The sequence below is a fragment of the Acromyrmex echinatior genome, chromosome 14, assembly GCF_024713525.1.
Source record: "Acromyrmex echinatior isolate Ae372 chromosome 14, ASM2471352v2, whole genome shotgun sequence".
NCBI classification, from domain to species: domain Eukaryota; kingdom Metazoa; phylum Arthropoda; class Insecta; order Hymenoptera; family Formicidae; genus Acromyrmex; species Acromyrmex echinatior.
The window spans coordinates 7,202,256-7,223,179 of NC_141865.1; the positions used below are offsets into that span (position 1 = coordinate 7,202,256).

General features: G+C 35.4%; 1 protein-coding gene across 2 annotated transcripts in view; it reads left to right on the forward strand.

The window, feature by feature from the left end:
- The window catches only part of LOC147907403 (uncharacterized), a 143,657-nt gene that overhangs the window by 53,546 nt on the left and 69,187 nt on the right, over positions 1-20,924 (forward strand). The window contains exon 1 of one of the 2 annotated variants that reach the window (XM_087413486.1): positions 11,282-12,076. The exons of the other annotated variant lie outside the window; for it this stretch is intronic. Within the exon in view, the coding sequence (XP_087269612.1) occupies positions 11,725-12,076 (352 nt within the window). The 5' untranslated portion in view covers positions 11,282-11,724. Of the gene's footprint in view, positions 1-11,281; positions 12,077-20,924 lie in introns of those variants that run through there. 2 annotated transcript variants of the gene reach the window in all.

A 20,924-nucleotide genomic window follows, 5' to 3' on the forward strand; every position in this document is an offset into this window, starting at 1 on the left:
GCCCAGTGGGATACCGTCCGCACAAACTTAGACGTACCTACTTGAGGAAGTTCGAAGGATCGTAAGAGGATATACCGGCCTTGGTGAACCGGCTGGCACACCGCCGTCGCCATCGTCGTCGTCGTCGTTGTCGTCGTCGTCGTCGTCGTCGTCGTCGTCGTCGTCGTCGTCGTCGCCGCCGTCGTCGTCGTCGTCGTCGTCGCCGCCGTCGTCGTCGTCGCCGCCGTCGTCGCCGCTATAGCAGATATAAACATATCGCATGGGGATTTGGCATGGTAGAAGCTTGGTGGGTAGCGTGTAGGTGAACGCGTACGCGAGCTATATTAGTGGGCGACCGTAGCGTGGGACGTGGCGTTACGGTTAGGAGCCACAAATTTGGTCGGTACTTCGGCTGCTTATTAACTCGGGGGCCCGCCCGAGTGGGAATATACTTAAGGCGAATTTACGTGTTACGCTTCCGCTGGTCATACCTTGGATGAACTGCGTTGAGAGAGAAGGAACGTGTTGAGCAATGTAATCTCAGAAAGTAAAATGTATAAATTTATATGGCTTTTTTCAATTTGCTCAATGTTGGATAATTCTTAATCTTTTTTTGACGATCGATTAAATTATTTTCTTGAGCAGAGCTTATTTTTTTAATGTTTAAGTAACATTTTGATGTAAATTTGTGTACATATCCAGTTCTACAATTGCACGCCAAAATTATTTTAAATGCGATCTTAAACCAAACTAGAGTAGTAATGTCACAAATTAAATTGCCAAGCAATTTAATAATATTGATGCTAATAAAGGATTTTAAAAAACTGTTTAAAAATAGTTTATTGCGAGATATATGTTACCAGTTTGGTTTATTTGTGTTTAGGAGATTCTAAAGTCATTTGTTTTATCGATTCAACAGAGCATGTACGATTTACGTGTCATTGACATATCACTACACGCTACATCAATATTACACACACATACATATAAATTTTCTAAATAACTGGTCGTTCATATTAGATATCTAACATAAGTCTTATTTTAAGAATTCAAGATTATTTGTTCATACGATTCTTAATCCAAACCAAAATTATTTGTATGTATATATATATATATATATATATATACAAAGTATGTAAAATTTGTATATAAAGCAAATATTGTTACAAATTGACGCTAGAAGTCAATAAAACACTGTAATTTTTGACATAAAATCGACTGATTTAGATTACATCACCGTTTATATTTTAATATTGTAAAGAATTTTTAAAGATAGTTAAAAATGTATTTATTTGAAAAATAATCGATAAAACACACACACGACTTTAGAATTTCCTTAAAGATTGAAAATTATTTTGGCGCGCAGTTATAGAACTGGACATGTATATATATATACCAAAATATTATTTAAGTATTAAATTCCAACTGAGACCGATAAGGCCTTTTACTTATTGTGTATTCACATTACGGTCTAATTAACGGTATAAATTATTTATTATTTTTTTCTTGAATTACCACTTGGATGATTATTCGGAATTATAGAAGATTTCTGAAAGAAATTAAAAAACTTTATTTTTTATACATACAAACAAAAATTTAATTACATATCGTGCATGAAATAATTTATAACAATATAAATTAAAATAAGTGAAATAATATGATATAAATTAAAATAAATGAAGAAAGCCATGTTTGGTCAAAGCGGATTTTGATGGATAATGCTTTTTTTGCATAAATTTTTTTTACAATTTTCAGTCTATACAAACTGTACGTCAATTATTTGTCGATATCGAAACACAGTCTTAATATAAATTAATTTCTGATACAATAGATAGATATAATGTAAATTAATTTGTTATTCCAATTAATTATTTCTAATGATCTAAGCAAAACCGCGTTTAATGTACTAATTATAAATGATTGCTCGGTGCAATTAGTGTAAATCTGCTTTCACTTGCATTCCAACTGACGACTGCTGCGACGTGCGTTTTCGTTGGAATTGTGGACCCTTGAAACGACGGCAGCCACGGCAGTATTATGCCGGGTTGTCGGCACCATAAAAGCCGTTTCCACGCTTCGCTCGATCCCAAGACCCAAGTAAGATCGATCGATATACGTCCAGGATACCGCCACGGTCGCAGAATCGATTCCTTCTGCAATACGCGCGATCGGGTCAGTGGCCGTTTCTCTGGAAGGCCACGTTCCTGCCGGACGTGGCTACGCTGGGTGATTCCCGAAATATTCTCTCGAAAGAGAGTATCTCGGAGATCTTTCCACGTTTTCAGCATATATGGAAGCGCGTCTTTATGTCGTAAGTGACGTTGCACAGATATTTCGGCCAAATTTGATCAGATAAAATCATGAACCTGGCCAGCATACTTTTCCTTATATCGGAGAGAAGAAATTTATTTATGAAATACACTACTAGAGTCTTCGTATAAAAATCAAATAATATTATAAATTGATATTACGTTATAAATTTTATTAAACAGCGAATATCTGAAAAGGGAGGAAAAAGAATCGGAATTATATTTTAAAAAATATTAATTTACTAAAACTATTACACTAGGCAATGTTTTTAACATTATTAAATTTCATGAAATTTTTAATCGATAGTTTATTTCGACCACGAGAATGTCATTCTGTAGAATGCAGGCAAATACAGAACAAGTCGCTTGTAAGCGCTTGGCAATATGAGAAATTCGTTCGGGTGGCGTTCGCCATCCAAGCGTCGATCGAGGGATCAATTAACACCCTTTTAATCGAGCGGAGCTGTGATGCCGGCGAACGTGGCACAACAAGGGCGGTCGGTCCTTCGCACAATAGTTCCTCGTCTCTATGGGCGTCGCGACTTTAGAACAATGGATCCCAATATCGCGCTTGGTGAGTTGCCCGGTCTTACTCACTCTCGGTTCCACTTTCTCTCTCTCTCTCTCTTCCTTGGTTTACCTCTTCCTTCGTTTAGACAAAACATCTAGCCTAACCTAGCGTAACTTCGATGAGAAAGGGCGATGATGGTGACGATGACGCCGACTACTCGTTCCGGGTACGTTCTCAATTGGCGTGTTGACAGCCAATGTGCTCTCCCGTCTTTCGCTCCAGATGGTGGCGGATTTAAAACTTCAGAAAAAACGACATATTTTTTTAGGCACCCCATGGTGCAGTCTTTTCAGCCACGAAAACACTTTGCACCCCATTATACTGTATATTAATAATTAAACTTAAGGCACAAATGTTTAGTACTATTTAAAATTTAGAAACTTGGCTAAAATTGTTGACTTTCCTCTATACAATTGCATACTATTACAATACATTAATATCAAGCAGCAAGTTATAATAGATTATTTTGAAAATTATTAATATCGTGTATAAAATCTTTGCGGAATAATTACTGTAATATCGCTAAGGATGGCTTAAAATAATTAAGTCGAAACACTCGATCGATTTTTAAGTGCGTAGTCAGGAAATGAATAATTATTATGAATTATTGCTTACTGATTATCGCGATTTTTTTCCTGTTACTTGTCCTTGTCTTTTATTGTCGAAATATTTTGGACCGCTCATCAATAATTCTACCACTGCATGTAGGACGCCAAACAAAAGTATCGATTGTTCGAGATATTTTGAGGTGACGTGTATCTCTCAGCAAATGGACGATTGCCGAGTAGGCAGTTCGACGTTCGAATTTGCAGGAACGACGCGACGCTGACCTCGTATCACGGGCGCTCGTAAAAGTCAACTATTTCGACCGTTTAATGTCGTATTGAGAAGTCGTTGTCTGTACTTTCTTCATCGATACCATCGATGGCAAGTGGATCGGAAATGTCTCGCGCGAGGAGAAAATCATACAAGATTGTATGGCGCATCGTGGAATGATTTCTCGTGAAAGTATTATATTGCAATATAAAAGTATATTATACATCCACAATTTCTATACAGAGTGCTTGTAAATAATTCTCCGATATGCGCAAACTGTTAGCGCGTTTTCGAGATTTCGGTTTGCCTAATGACTGAAACCATTAAAGCGATTGGTTGCGACGCTGTTAACTGTTCAGGAAATGATACGGATAATAGGCAGGATGATAATCTACAATAAGAGCGTAGAACTAAAGAAAATAATTACAAAAGTTGAAGAACATTTATGAACTTTAGTGCGCTGCAAGTAGCTGAGTGTCGTTAGCATAGCTAACAAGTACTTGAGGTAATCGATGCCGCGAGCTCTTAAGCGCGAAGTAACTTCGCGGTTTCTTAAAGATGCATGAGCCGAGTTTCATGACATACTCACGCGTACAGTGCGTGGAAAGATTTACAATAAGCTGATACGTCAGGCATCGATGTTCGCACGCAATGCACGTTGCCCATGTACAGTGCAAATGTGCGGGTTAAAAGAACAGAGGAAATGTGCTGCTGATGCCTTTGCATGCAAAGTCAAACGAGAAGAATATGTAATTCACGTTTAGCATTCATGATTGTACCATTATCAAAATAATTTTTGTTAACTCCAGAATGCTATTGCTATTGAGTGACAAGTGAATATCGACAGTGATATATTGCTGTCGATATGTAAATTTTACAATTAAAACTGGATTCGCGACTCCATTTATCCATTAAACTGTAATTTGATACTTTGGCCTTCTCATTTCCACGATGACCTTTATCTTAACTATTTGAATCTTTAATTGCATGGATGGAAGATTCGTGGATTTCAATGCTGTAACTGTCTTACTCTAATATGTATGCACGTCAGTATATTGAAGCACTGAAGATTCAAATTTAGGTTTGAGTTTCTGAATGTGTGTGTGTGTGTGTAAACTTTAATTATTATTAGCAATAATTTATGCACTAATTGGCTCTTATTAGGTATCTTATTAGTTTTTGTTTTACGTACAAATTACCTTGATTGAAGGTTAAAAAATAGGTTACTCTTAATTAATGTAACACAGTTTTTTTTTATATACACATTTCACACTTTTAATGACAAAATATTTATAATCTAGATTTTTATTTTAAACACAAATAATCTAATTATTAATTTAAAACGAAAGAAAAATTAAGCATGCTATCAAATTCAATCCTAAAATGACATGGAGGAACTGAATAAATCATCTAACTTGATTTCTTTTCTCAATAATAACGATATTTTAATCCTTAAATTTAATTTGTTAAAGTTTAACAGCAATTTGATGGTATATGACTTATGTTTTCTTTGTAAAGTGATAAAGTAATACTTTTTTATTTCTTTATTCATATTTATGAATTATATGTTCAAGTTATGGTTAAGCTAAAGAGAGAGAGAGAGAGAGATATGATCGATTTTTATGTTACGATCCGGATTACCGCGATACATTCGCAGCGTCACTTTAAGACATGTCGTAAAAGACTCATGATGATCAAAGATGTGGTAATGGCATAAAGTAGCGAAGGTAAGCGCATGTGTAGCATGCAGACGCGGAAGCTGAGAAGCTTCGTTCCATGGATCACCTTTAATATCTTTGGCGATATCTTCGTCCTTATCCATCTCCCTTTCTTAGCACGGTTGGTTCAATCTTCTCTCGCACGGTGATCAGGTACGCTAGCATCGTTGAAACTTTTCCAATCGGGCCGAAAGTTTGTTCCGGTAATTAAAGCCGCATGAATACTCGATGGGCTTACCTATGTCGGTTACCTTCACCACTCTTGCTTACTTTTGAAATCCACTAGAGCGAAGAATGGTTAAAGACAAATCGTCAATTTCGTTCGTGTCCCACTCGTGATTATCTTTGTCGCTGAGAAAAGGATAGAAAGAGAGAAATCTCCGTTTCCGACTCTGTTACGGTCGACAGGCTGCAGATCCGGCTTTCGTCATCGTCGACTATTTTATGAATCATTAATGAGGAGTATAATTCGATGTAAATCCATGCCGCGTGTCGCTGGCTATAACAATGCCATTTACAATTTATTTGCTAATAGCTAAATAATGTAGTTTATTTGTCATTAATATCACAATGCTAATTAAATAAAACTGAATTTATCTCCAATTGATGGAGTTAAATCCAAAATTGATGATTGATTTTGTTACTTTTATTAATGGAAGAAACCGACTGGAAAAGATTGAAATTTTATAATATAACCCTAAAATTCACCCTATCATTTCAGAGTTGCTTATAGAAAAAGAAAGAAAAGAAGGAAACATAAAGAAAAAAAGAAGAAACATAAAAACCATTGTACTTTTATTCTTCTATAACCAAGTTATTACATTAAAATTGCATTTCAAAATTAAATTACAAAATTTTAATAATTCAAAACACTCATTTTCTGGGAAAAATTTTTTTTTAGTCATATCATTATTGTATCATTATTGTCCACTTTAATCCTTTAACAAAACATAATTTAACTTTTGTAAAACCTCAATCTTTTCAATGTTAAAAAATGTGTGATGTTATTCAATATTAAATATTTTCATTACATTGAAAAATTGCATAGACGTGCATTAATACGTTTACGTAATAATAGTATTTTTCTAAAATTGAATATTTCATAAAACAGTTGAGGAAAATTTGAATTTAGACCATAAAAAAAACTGTGGTTAAAAGGAAGCGTGACGTTTCGTATGTTCGCATGTAGAGCTTGTCCGCGTTGCCCTTGCGCATTAATAAAACTAATTTTCTTTTCATTTATGCAGCGAAGTCCGAAACTCTCTTAAAGCGAAAGCACGTGTCGCCGGCGAAAATGCACAACAGAGAGCTCATTTTCGTGTCGCAATCATTTCGCAATTTGTTTGAGGCGCACGGAGTCGGAATGTTTCCTTAATTGTCAGGTACACGGTATCCCCGACGTAATGTCTCACGTGGCAAGCCACCTGCGCGAATTTGCAGAGCCGTAAACCATCTAGCTACTATCGTCTTTGAGATGCTTTGAACCGATCTCACGGTAAGAGTATTGAATTTGCATGTTATTTGGTAGCATGTAGTTCTGCAGTCCTTGTGAGTACCATACAACTAAGAGAGAGAGAGAGAGAGAGAAACTTTCTTCCTTCCTTCCTTCCTTCCTTCCTGTCTGCATGCCTGTCGAAACGCCTTCTCGGACCCTTTCTCGGATATCCAGGACTCGCAGGATATCGAGGTACACTTGTTACAATCCGCTGTTCCCCGATGCTGTCGCGGATGTGTTCGCCCCGCTTCGCTTTATTCGTAAATCTCGCGCATTCGACTCGCCTCGGCTCTGTCCTACCTCGCCTCGTTTGTGCCATTAACGATACAACGAGAAGCGTTGCGGTTCCGCTATATTTCCCTCGACGGTGATAGTTGTTGTGATTTAGTGTTCTACATCTTGGAGAGCAACGAGAGAAGGGAGAAGCAAATGCCGCCAGACGACGAGTCGTTCGCTCGTCGTTTACTTTATTTCGACAACGAACGCGTATATGCTCGGCGTGTTTCGAACTCGTCGTGAAAAGGATAAATCTAAATCGCGGCTACCGCAGGATACGGTTCTCTTGTAAATTGTGCTCCACGCGAACGCCGAGCGGTTTCTAAGTGCAGCGCCGATGCTACACTACAACCTACGTCGGCGTTGCATTGCGCGCCCCGGTACTTTGCACCGCGCCGTCGAAAAAGGTATAGCAATGCCGTTATTCGCGGAACAATAATGCAACGTAACCACCTCTCTCTCTCTTTCTCTTTCTTTCTCTTTTTCTCCTTCTCGCTTAATGTATTTCCGCCGAAAGCCCCGTGATTGCACGCCAAGTTATGGTCAGTTCTAGAAACGATGTCGTTTAATTACATTATTAACTCTCTCTGGACCTCTTTTTGGAATGTTGTTCACATTTTCGTTTAGGTCCGCAAACGTTTTTATCGGACTTAAATGTAGAGAAGGACTTTATTCTTTTTAAAATTCATAATTGCTATTTCAAATGTTAAAACGGGTTTTCTGTAATGAATAATTTCATAGCAATATTATTATATACTATCATAACAATATTATAAATCATTTTTTTTTGTTAAGAATACATTAAATCACTAGTAGAATCGACTATATTAGCGTAAAATGAAACTGCTGATATCAACAACTGCTGTTATCAACATTATCTGATTTCAAAAATATTTAAAAAAGCTTTCTGATCTTTTTAAAGCAGACTATACATGCATTATAAATAATATAAAATAAAAATATTACAAAAATAAAATAAATTGACCTAATAAAGCTCAGCGCAAATCGAGTTTGCAAATTTTCTATGCAAATCGATTGTTTTACTGCTTTTGAAATAAATATTTTATGTACCTCGCATCCTCTCAATATTTTTTAAAAATACTGGTGTCCAAATTGCATTCAGAATAATTTTTCTTGTTACGAGCTGTTTATTCTCTGATATTATTACTAGTTATGTTACACGATTTTTAAACATAGAATCTTTTTCTATTTTTCGCGTGTAATCGTACTCTACTAAAGGACAGCAAGTGTCAAAATCTTAAAACTTCTTTACGTCTATCTATTCGCATAACTGCTTCTAAATTATTTAGAAAATGTTTCAACAATCACCGTATTGACAACACGCTTTCTGTCGAATGAAAGATTAAATATATATATATATATATCCTAACTCGTCTCATATTGGTTTTTTTAGACTATCTTCATCTATATATTAGGTGTTGGAATTAATTCGTAGCGTTTTACAAGAGATGGGAAGTACTTTCATTAATGTATTTTTTAATGCTCATGTGAAATAAATAACATTCTTTCATTAAAAACGCTACGAATTAATTCCAACACCTAATATATATTCTGCTTTATGGAATCCTAAAACACGAAATTTCGATTGATAATCCTCTTCACTCGTAAAATCTTCAGATTTCTCCTCTCGCTCGTTGACGTTATTCTATGTGACCGAGCTTAACACATATTACGAAAGACTTATTCCGACTTTTGAAGTCCCTTAAATCGGCTTTAGGAGAGAACTCGCTCCGTTCTCTCGGGTGTTCAATTATCATCCGACGAATTCCGAGTCGGAGCTCGGCAGTGAAATTTTTAATAAACGTCACCTGCGTAACGGTATGAATGAGGAAACCCGTGAAATCTTCCTCTGTAAACCGGTATAAAATTGACGAAGGTTTACCAAGCGTACCCATACGTGGAACGCGCGCGCGTCGACAAACCGGTTCCCCGGACGATCGCCTATGGCTCTACAGATGTGTGACAGGAGTCAACGTCTCCGGGATGTCCCCTGCGCCGTAATCTTCGCCGTTGCACAAGCACGGCTTCTCGCTACAGTGAATCTCGGGAAGGAGTGGCTATGCAAAGAAAGCACGGCACGCCCGATTCGCCTTTATACACGAGGGCTCCCTTAATGCCCTTACCGGAGTTCTTTATCACGAGAAATACGCACCGCGTATAAGTGGCCGGATTATCAGAGAGACTGGGAAAGCTCCACGTTTTGAATAGGCAAATAGGTTTACTAAATTCCGCGGGATTAAGCGGACACGAGTAAATGAAGCGAGAAGCTAAGTAAGGAAGCTACGTACACACGATCGTGTATGTTGCTGGATACGCAACCGCTGAATCCGCTTCATTAATTTACGCCACATAACAATTAACTGCATAACTTTGTGGTATGTAAATTTTGCGTGCGTATATAGACACAATTTTCGTCCAATTAATTGTCAATATGAATTTCTCTACGTTATCACCGTCGGTGCTATTATTAATAAAAAAATTTAGAACTCATTAGAGTGTATACTATTTGGGAAGACCTGGAAAGACTTGGAATTTTTAAGGGACTCAGGGAAATTTTTGGAATTTTATGTTTTTATATTCTGTCTATTTTTCTGAAAATACTATTTCCTCGATTATTTTTGTATAACAAAACATTGACAATCAGTTAGCGATAGGTACGGCATGCCCATCTGCGTATATTCACATATATTCTCATGTGTCTTGCGTGTTTTTATTATAAAAAAAAAACAATACAGTAGCTTACCGATACATATCATGTTCACTGATACAGTGAGTCTTTCCTATATTATATTATAAGTTTTACGTTTATTATAAATTTACTCAAATCGTTGAAAATAATAGTCTCGTGGAATTTCTCTACTAGTCTTCAATATATAGTTTATTCGCTTCGCTTGCACTTCAATTTTTTTCAAAGGATTAAAACATTTTTCTACTCTTACCTGGAATTTTGAACAAAAATACCTGGAGTATCTGGAAATTTTCAGAGAATTGTTTAATAAGATTTCAGTAAACACTCTGCTCGTGATTAATCAAGTAGTATCAAGTTCTTTTCAAGATGACTTTACTAGGTGGGATTTTATCTTATTCTCGAGTAAAATGTTCCGGTCGATGCGGAAGAGATTCCGTTTCGTTCGATCGAAATACCGTTGCACATTTTACCTGTCAGGCCATTCTCACAGCATCTTTGATGAAATATTGGGATATAAACTTTTTTATGAGATCACTTAACCAAAGTGTCCTTCGAGATCTATTTTTAAAGAGGATATTTCAACCATGTGATATACAGGGTTGGCCATATTCGACGGAAAGATGTTTTTTTTTTCAATCATGGGAAACGTCGTTACTCGATCTAACATCTCTGTCAAAAGTTACAGTGTTTGCCAGATCTTTCCGTCGAATATGGCCAACCCTGTATAAGATGATAGATTGACAATAAAAAAAAAACATCTCAAACATCGACGCGACATTCTATGCATGGGAAGATGAAGCGCGAATTGTTTTATGCAAAAATTATACACGAAAAAAACATGGCTACTTTACATTTTCGAAACCGCACATAATCATGTTCATACATCAAGCACGTGTTCGCTCAATGGTTGTCTGCAGCGAGTTTTGCTATGCTTATTACGTGTACCACAAGAACGCAATCGTCTTGCAGCTAGAAATATTGTCGTAACGATGCGTGGCCGCAAGATTGCTCATGGACGACGACTAACTACTATAGGCAAACGACTACTATAGGCAAAACGAGTCGTGAACTTTTTCCGCATCACCAGAGCTCGGCAGATCCGACGATCAATGGCGTAACTAGTTGAGAATGAAGGGGAAAAGAATCACAGCGTCTAAAATTTTTGAGGACGCAAAATTATCCAGCTACTAATATATACGTGTTCTCATACATTAGAAATCTCGGCTTTTCAACTGGAATGAAATCGGCTCGTCATCGTGCCGTATGAATAATTTTATCTTTAGACTGTTCCTATAATATAATTTGGACATTTTTGTTATATGGGATGCAACATTAATTAGTTCTTTAAAACTGTAGTTTCAGTCGCAATAATTTTTAGCAATTTAGAGAGAGGGGGGGGGGGGAGGAATTTTATTAAGAAATTGACTCAGCATTTATTTTTATACTCGCTTTGATAATTGACACATTTTATCTTTGACTTGAATAGTTATCAGTGAAATATTGTACTATTCTTTTAATAAAACATCTTTTAATTGCTTGTATAAATCTTTTTCTCCACTATTATCTTCAAAAAATCTTGGCTTCCGTCCTTCAAAATTTTAATATATTTTTCCTGGTCAGTGCAATCGCCTTTAAATATTATTTATAGTTTTGAGGAACAAATTTCCTCCTTTCATATCTTTTAAGTAATTAGAAGATGTTCTGCTAGGAGAATGGTACATAATATTGCACTGTAGCAATTACTCTATTCAAGTATGTATAACTTATTTATTTCAACAAGAATGAAATTTGTATTAAGGATAAATGGTCAATTTTTCTATTAATAATTAGATAGCTAATACATTTCTTAGATGTTCGTCATTTTATCTATTCCCTGTACGTATAATGTTAAGAAGAAGAAAGAAAAAGTGTTTTTAAGAAACTTGGTGTTTTGTGGCCATGCAGTTCTAGTTACGTCACTGCCGCCAATTTTTCCGAACGCATGTTGGAAGGACGGCGAGATGTCGTACTCTTTGCGGTTCCTTCTCAGTTGGATGCAATGGGGCGTTCACGGCATGATGGCGAGCCGATTTCGTTCCAGTCGAGAAGCCGGGAAAAACGAGAATCGATTCGTAGTTACGGCAGAACATGGACGCACTCGTTTCGCTCCGCGAGACGATCGTTGCGGATCGGCGCGACCGATGTCGAAGAGAACTCGAAGTGGTAAGTGCTCGAAGAGCATTCAGAACTTTCGTTGGGAAATAATTTTTTCGTCGATGTAACCTGCAAACCGTAACTGAGTCAGTTGTAGCTACTTAAGGTGTTAACATAACATAACGACGATATGACTTATAATATTATACATATCATGTATCCTCGATTATTGATATATCTATCTCATTTTACAATAAGTTTCAAAAGTGTGTATTAGTTCAGTCACAGAAAAAACAAACTTATTATGTCGATATCTTCAATATGATATCTTCAAACTATTCCTCAAATTATTGTGACAACACTGATAACACTAATTTCACAATTAATTGTTCAAATATAAATATGAATGAAATGAAATAATTAATGCATGCATAAAACCAACGTAAATTCACAATTTGTAACATTCGAACAACAGTTTGAAGAAATTATAATAGTGGACTGTTCGTCAATTCGTTCTATGATTGTATATTCGATATCTCGTATTTTATGAAATTATGAGTCATTTGCACAAATAACTATTTAAACTAACAATTAAAATTGCGCGATGAAAGGTGAATTGTTATTTCTCTTTATTACACTGAAGTCTCTTGAAGTAATATCAATTTTGTAAAACCTCTAATTGTGCTTGTTACGGTTTATTACGGTTTATTTAAACGATTTTATTTAAATAATTGTATTTAAACGATTTTATTTATACGGAATAAAAATAATTTTTTTGTAAAATAATTTTGTTAATAAGTTTTTTATTTTGAATCACATACATAAAAAATCGTTATATAAAATCGTTATTAGCAACTAAATTGTTGAATATTAAATAACATTAGTTTCGTACCCTCAAAAGCATAATTGTATGTTAATTAAGAGAAACGTAAATGAACATGTAGATTGAAAATACAAGTGCAAAAAATGGACAACACAAGTAAACGGGGATGCATGCATTATGTATCAAATTATATTAATTGCTAGAATAGTCGATGGAACTGCAAATGCACCTCGACATTTGCTTTATGTCATATTAATATTTCGGTCGCCGCGAAACAGAAAATTACCTCATTTGTAGCAAATTGCTGCTATATACCACCTGCTTCCATAACGTCGAATTATTTGACAGAAAAATTGTAGTTTACCGATAAAAGCAAACATAATCTATTGTATATATAAAAAGCGCAGTAATGGAGTTTTTAACGCCCGTAATTCGGCTGGCTATAGCGAATTGGATCGACTCGAAAGTTTTGAAAATATGGAGATAATATTGTGAATGAAAATGAAGATAATGCGTGAGGAGAGCGTTTTCATAATTCCTGCTGATAGAAATTACGCACTAATAACATAACAGTTGTGCATTATGGTTTAAAAGGACAAAGCTGAACGTAGTATGGATTTAAAAATACAAAAACGAGGAGAGACGAAATATATTTATATTCTAAATCGAATCTGATATATACGCACGCGAATATATACAATTAAATAACTTTTGTTATTTTATACATGCAAAATTTTGAAAATTTTCAACATTATGACATATATTCTTTTGCTCACTTAAGTGTGAGAAGTTAAAATAATTGTACTACAACTGCCCATCTGCAATTTTGTCTCGTGTATGGATCAGAACGTTTTTGAAATGTTATAATTTTATATCAGTTATTAATTACGTGCATAGTAATATTTGTCATTCGCGATGATAAATGTTACCAAGAGATATGCAAATAAAGTCACATTGCGCCCATTAATTTCTCAATATACAATTCACAAGTAAATGTAGAAATGTGTCAATGCGTTTTCACTATATATTCGTTGACATTCGCTTCACATACGAAAATGAATTTCACAGATTTATTCGTGCGTTCTTCAATTCTGGAAGAATATGAAAGTCCAATTTGTGATTCTCGATATGACTGACTTAAAAACTATATTTATCTGCAATAAAGATCATGCATATTCTCGAATATAAAATTCTGATTCACATAACATATTTATCCATTCTGATCTCTTTAGTGCTATGTTCTTTAACATACATCTATATTCACTATTTGTCTAAAAAGTACGGCTATAGATTTAATATCATACAGTGTTTATATAATTCTCACTTAATTCTGTTGATATGAAGTATGGATTTAACACCGTGGGTTCTAAATCCTCATCATGATTGATATAACACTAGGAGTTCCAATTCCACTCTAAACACTCTGAAAAATGTACACTCTAAAAAATATTATGTGTGGATTTAACACCATGCAGGATGCTTGTAAATTTTCACCGTATTCTTGATATAAACACCAACAGAAGTTTTTATAAATCCATTCCTTAATTAATCCCTTAAAAAAAATTAATTTAATCAAGCAGTTCGGGTCTCTAGTATTCTTCGGACCAATCTAGAAATAAGATGTAAATTTCAATATCGGATAACAATAGTATGTTTGCCAGAGTTTGTTGAATCGTTTAAAAACTTAACGTCATAAAACATTCGAAAAAAAAAAAAAGATTATCGCAATAAATGATATTTTTTGGGCCTTTGAGAGTTTTATTGTCTTCCCTTAGCTGATTAAAGATTAATATTAACCTAATGAAAATTAAATTAACACCGCTTACTTTTAAATCTACACCTTGAATGTACATCTTGTTTATACAGTTTATTGGCAGTAAAAGCACATTCGCGATTCCGCAAAGGCAGGCATTTACTTTGGATGTAAAGAAAGAAATAACGTGAATCTGAGAGTTAACGACTCGTTCCCGATGGTTCGGGCCAAATAGAGCGCACGCGTCCAAATTGCTCGTACATCCTCGTACGTATATCCTTCGGGACGGCCGCGGCGAAGTCGAGGAAGCGAAGAGCGTGACGCGAGAGAGGACCGATCGACCGATCGAAGATTCGAAATGCAACCGAGCGGCACACGACGACTAAGAGAGCGAGCAAAACGGCGAGTTTCGGTTCTCATAGCACGTGGTACAGTAACGGCTTCGCGGAATCTAATGAAGGGATGTCTAGGGAGCAGTTTAAGCAGTTTCGCCTAATCTAACTGCCGCGGTCGCCGCGGAGAGAGAAGCTACGTGGCTTTTGCTGGGCCGCGATAGCGGTAACTCGCGGATGTAAAGAGAAGAAAGAAGCGAAACGAATCCTATTCGTGAGAAAGGAGTCGTGAAGGGGCAACGAGCAAGAATGAATTTGGAGTGCGATAAGATTGCGATGCCGATACGCGATTCGTTTGATCTTTGCAACTTGGGGAAGTTATTCGTTCTTTATACATATATTGCATTAATTATTGATGATTTGTTCCATCTATTTAATTACTTGTATTATAATATAATTTTGAAACTTTTTTCACTAAAAATCAAGAAAAATAAATGATTGTGTTATTTGGAAAGTAAGTATATATATATATATATTTAAATAACTTCTATAATACAATTATTTCCTAATTAAGAAAAGTAATTAATAACATTATCTATTATTTATTTATTATTTTTACTTTATTTATTACATATAAAAATGATATATTTATGATAATAATATCATCACAAACGTTACATTTATTTTACGTCATTATTTAGTCCACTGAAGAAAAATATTTTAAAATCATTATTATATAAGGATGACATTTTGCTACTTGGATATAGCATTGCGATCATAAAAGTTAAATAGGAATTTTTAAATTACAATTACTCGAGAGACAGTTGATTTTAATTTATGCTTCTTTATATATGAATATGTAACTTAATCAGTGCACAGCTTGCATATCTTTGTTTCTTGAAAGAAAATGAATATTTTCTTAAACAAATAACTCACCCATTATTAATAAAAAAAGTCAATAATCAAATTAAGAAACAAAGAAGCTGTGCACTAATTAAGTCATATGTTCATATATAAAGAAGCACTAAAAAACGAAGAATAACAATGGCGAGCAAATGACACTTTATTTAATCGAAATATTTCGATCGCGCGGATATAAACTGTACTGTCGTGTGGACGACGCATCGACGTACATAATTTAATGTCGAAATAACGTCGACGTTGCACTGCGCTAAAAATTTTCAATTTCCAATGAGCGTTGCCGCCGCGACGCGGTAACACATAATTGATGTGGGCCTCCGTAATTCAAACTATTTCGCCGTAAATTACGCGTGAGGGATATTCGTAATAACAATAATTACAATAATCTGATGGAGACTGGCACGGATATCGGCACAGAAGCAAATGCAATTAGCGCACGCCACATTGGACCGAGGGTATCTGAAATTGATGAGCTAGTTAGATAGGTTCTCGGCACGCTGGATTTAGGTATAGAGCTTGGTAACGTTGTGTCGCTGACCGAAAACTACCGTCGCAAGAAATTTGCATGTACTAAACCCTGAGTGCACATTGCTGCGCGGCTTGAAACGCCAACCGCAGACCAAGTGTCGTGTAATAATCCTCGATCCGAGTAAAATTTTATACAGTCTATAATTGTGTGCCAGCATGAAATTTGTTAAAACGTAACGATAATGTAACGATAATACATTACTTAACTATTTTTTTCTTCGTTTATTTAATTGTTTTCGTCTTCGACGCGCTCGCCTCAATATATTCACTCCCAATCGATATTTTACGCGTTGCTGATCCCATCAATTATTTTTATCGTAACGTTACCTTTCTATTCTATCTACTTGAAAGTTAACGATCTCTTGAGCAGAAAGCGACGGAACTTCTTATAGGGGATGTCAATTTACTCCTATTTCCATAAATTTTTATCATCTGGGACGCGCGATTCCGCGTGGCCGTTGCAACATGAAAGCAAACGGCGTCTAAAAATGTGAGAAGAGGAGGTAACTGATCTACGCGCGCAATTGTCGAAAACTCTATCATGATCTCGGCAAAAGTAGCAATGCGAAGACAGAGAGATCAAAGAGTGATATCTGACTCGCTTGCGCTTTTTTTTTTTACACTTGGCAGTAGCGTGCACTATCATCTGCAATGCACCTTATTCGTATACGCGCGAAATTCTCGTTCCATTAACGTTATACGACGGTGTACAAAAAGAGTCTCGAACACGTGACAATGTGCGATGCTCTCTTTCTCACGCGATACAAAATATTTTGACACAGTGCCGAGCGTAAGATGTTATTCGACGCGTTCCACTTTCGCTAAAACTTTTACACCGGGAATATTCGCGTCTCTATAAAGTTGAAAATGATTAAGTAAAACACATTAGCTTATTACGTTCCATATCCATTGCCATACCAAAGTCAAATAGTAACAACTGTTACTAATGAAATATTGCTTCTTTTCCCTCAGAATATAAATTGGGACTCGGAGTTTATTTATAAAACGTGAAAAGTTGATGAACATATTATGAAGCATATGTGTTTGATATGAATATTCCAGAGCTTATTTTTTTATAAGAATATTTTTTTGGCTATACAATATCAGCTAAAAGTGTCAATTAAACAATTAGCCGAAAAAGGTAATATCAATTATTTGAAAAAATTTTATACAAATGAAAACAATATTTAATTTGGCTTGTAATTTTTTAATGCAAAATAATGAGTTAAAACGAGACTGCTATAAAAAATTAAATAACTTTATAAACTAATAAGAGAATTGTGTTCAAAATTTACACTCAGACGTAGTAATAGAATGATCTACGAAATTTTTATGTTTTTGGCATTTATAAGATGTGACATAAGTTACAAGTATATGTAATTTTATAATACTTTTTTTTCATGAAAACAATTTTTATTCATCTAAATCTGGGAAAGTGGTTAAAATTTGACTTAAAGAGATAGAAGTAGGTCACTTTTATATCTACTGATTTAATAATAATTGATTAATAACGATTTTGTTTTATTAAGGTTTAGTTCCACTAATGCAGATTAACTTTAATCTCGATCCAATTTATTCTTCATTGTTTTCTAATTTTTAGAACTAGAGAGAGGAAAAAATAAAAGTAAGTTGAATTACACTGGTTGAAACGAGCACTAAAATATTATATTTTTATTATATTTTTTGTGCCACATAATGGTATATTAACTGTCATTTTTACGGATTTCATGATTTAGTTCTCTTCGATTACATCTTTTTATTTGTTAACGTTCCTTCAACCTCTCTCACGATGTATCATGCTAGTGTAACGCTTTGTCAAACTGTCACCCAAGTATTGCTTTCTATGAAGACCCACCGTTTCTCCAATATTTCAATTCAATATCGTTACATCCTCGCCAACTTGACAATTCCTGTCTTACGTTTTTCAATTATTCGGTGCATTCGAGAAATAGAGATGTACACTTAATTCGCTGAAATCACAATTTCGCGCTCGGTACAATGGAGGCTCGCGAACAAGAAGATTTACCGACGACATTCACCGTGTGAGTTATGTCATTAATTAAATCTACATTTGAAAATGCAATAGGAGATTGTATCTCTCTCTTTGCATGCCCTAAAAATGGACTATTCATCGCTTGCGAGTCAGAAGCGGCTGGGTTTATTGGACGTTTCCCCTGGCGCAATTCTTTTTATTTTTCGAGTTCCTCCATAACGTGTCTCACGAAGGTTTTCAAGGAGCGCTCATGGTTTTTACATATACATATATTTCTGAGATGCCGTACACGGAACGAATCCACTTACGACGCACCATACTCTTCCCATTTCCTTACCCTCGATCGAGATATGCCGAATAAGATTTGATGTTTTCCCGAAAGATTTTTTGTCATTTATAATACATGCATGTTACGTACATGTGACTGAGCAGCCAGGCATAAATATGTATTTGCGTAAGTCACTTTAGCAAAAAATCCGAGGGTACTAAAACTTCGTCAATGATGAAAGAAAGTACTATCTCTGCCGAGGCGTGGAAAAATGAGTGAGAGAGAGAGAAGAAAAAAAAGCTAATCGTAAGTCGTGCAAGTTCTTTGGCACTTGGACATTTTCAAATAGATCGCGCTTTAATCCTTCAAGAGAATTAAATCCGGAATTTTAAGAATTCTCACGAATTCCGGCTCCCGGCAACCGTAAGTCGCTTCTCTATCTACTCGTCCTCTTCATTCCTCTCCAATGCGTTCGCCGGCTACGGTATGGTGGTCCAGACGCATCCTGGACAGGAAATTAAAAAGGACCACCCGCGGATGTTGCAATCTCACGAAATTCCGAGGCGAAAGCGATGATGCGGAACGAGACTTGCACTTTGCGGTACTACCGGCGCGCGGCAGCTGCATCGACAGAAGCGGTCCTCTCATATATCGATGTATTGATTCGAATATGTTGGAGATGAGAGTGGTTATTGCAGAAGGAAATTTTGCTTTCCTTCACATCGCGCGAGCGCACGTATATATCTCGTTTTTCTTTTTTTCGCGATACATTCAAGAAGTAAATTGGCTATTTAACTGTATATTCTGTGATTCCAGTTTTCGTTTTATTATCCTAGTTATATCTATTTTTTCATAATTGTACGAACAAATAGTATTCTGAGATTTTTATAGCGGCGTTTTCTAAACTGAGAAAAATTATACCGGTTTTATTTCCTATCTCGATACTTCCTGAATTTCTGTCGTATTTAACTACAAAGCCATCAATTTATGAATTTGCTGGTGCATCTGTCTTTTATCTATTAGATATCTTTATATTTGCTTTTTTCCTATCGATCATCGCGCTTCCTTGCAGGCACTATAAGAGCGCAAACGTACTTATATCATATTATATAATAAACGATCACACGTACAGAATTTTCTGTTTAAAAAAAAAATTAAAAATGTGGAGAGGAAGAAACTTGATGATGTACTAGATTCGTTGTCAATGAACAAAGAGATTACTAATTAAAGACATCGAACCTTAAATTATGAAGGCTTTCAAGATCCTTGATATAAAAAAATAACATGAATAATGTATATTTATTTTTAAGGATGTATCAGCTAAAGATATCATAAAAAAGTCATTATCAATCAATATCAGTCAAAAAATTTTGATTACTAATATGTCTTAAAACTTACAATTACAAAGAATAAAACAACAAATAATTTATTGCTTATAATAATAGTTTATGGAGCGCAATAGCAATATCTTGAGTAGTTCAAATAAATACTTTTTCAAGTAAGTGGTAAACTTCTAGACGAATGTTTATTAGAGTTTATTAATATATATTATATGTACATATAAAATTTGATTTAATTTGTAATGCTATTTTCTTATCAAATTTTCAAATAAGTACTAGAAAACGCGATTTTTTTGTATAAAAATGAAGGCAAACAAAAGAATTAATATGAAATTTTTATACTATTGGTAATGCAAAATCTTATAATATATTAATACACATTCTTATACACTGTTTAACTGCTGGGTGTTGAATCGTCTTCAATATTTTAACACTCGGTTCGCGCACGCGATTATCGAATGCAGGCGACATTAACGCGCGGTTTTGCGAATCTTCGGGCACATACTTAGCTTCTTTTTCGCCGCGGAGCCGGCACACAACAGACGTTCTCTTCTTCCCCTTTTACGGCCACCGATCGTTGCATCTGCCGTGCAGATATCGTCGAGATGGGGCGGAACCAGGCCGTTATTTCCAAGTCTTTTTGCGTAGGCGCTTTGCGCGGTACCTACCATTATCCCGATGTCTTTGTCCAACCGGTTTCACGACAGCCCTCCGTCCTTGTTCCTCGAGCATCTCTTGCAAAAACGTTATGCTCGCACATATGTCTTCTTATGATCATCTCCGGATTCGCTTGTCGAATCGAATAATCGGTAAACGAATTTAGCCTGTACAACACGCGAATAGATATTGCATTAATTCTTAATAATACGGAAAGAACGATTTTGCTAAAAGTATCTAAAAATTTAACTTCAGATATAAATCTGAAAATAATTTAATTAGATTATCAAAATAATTGTATA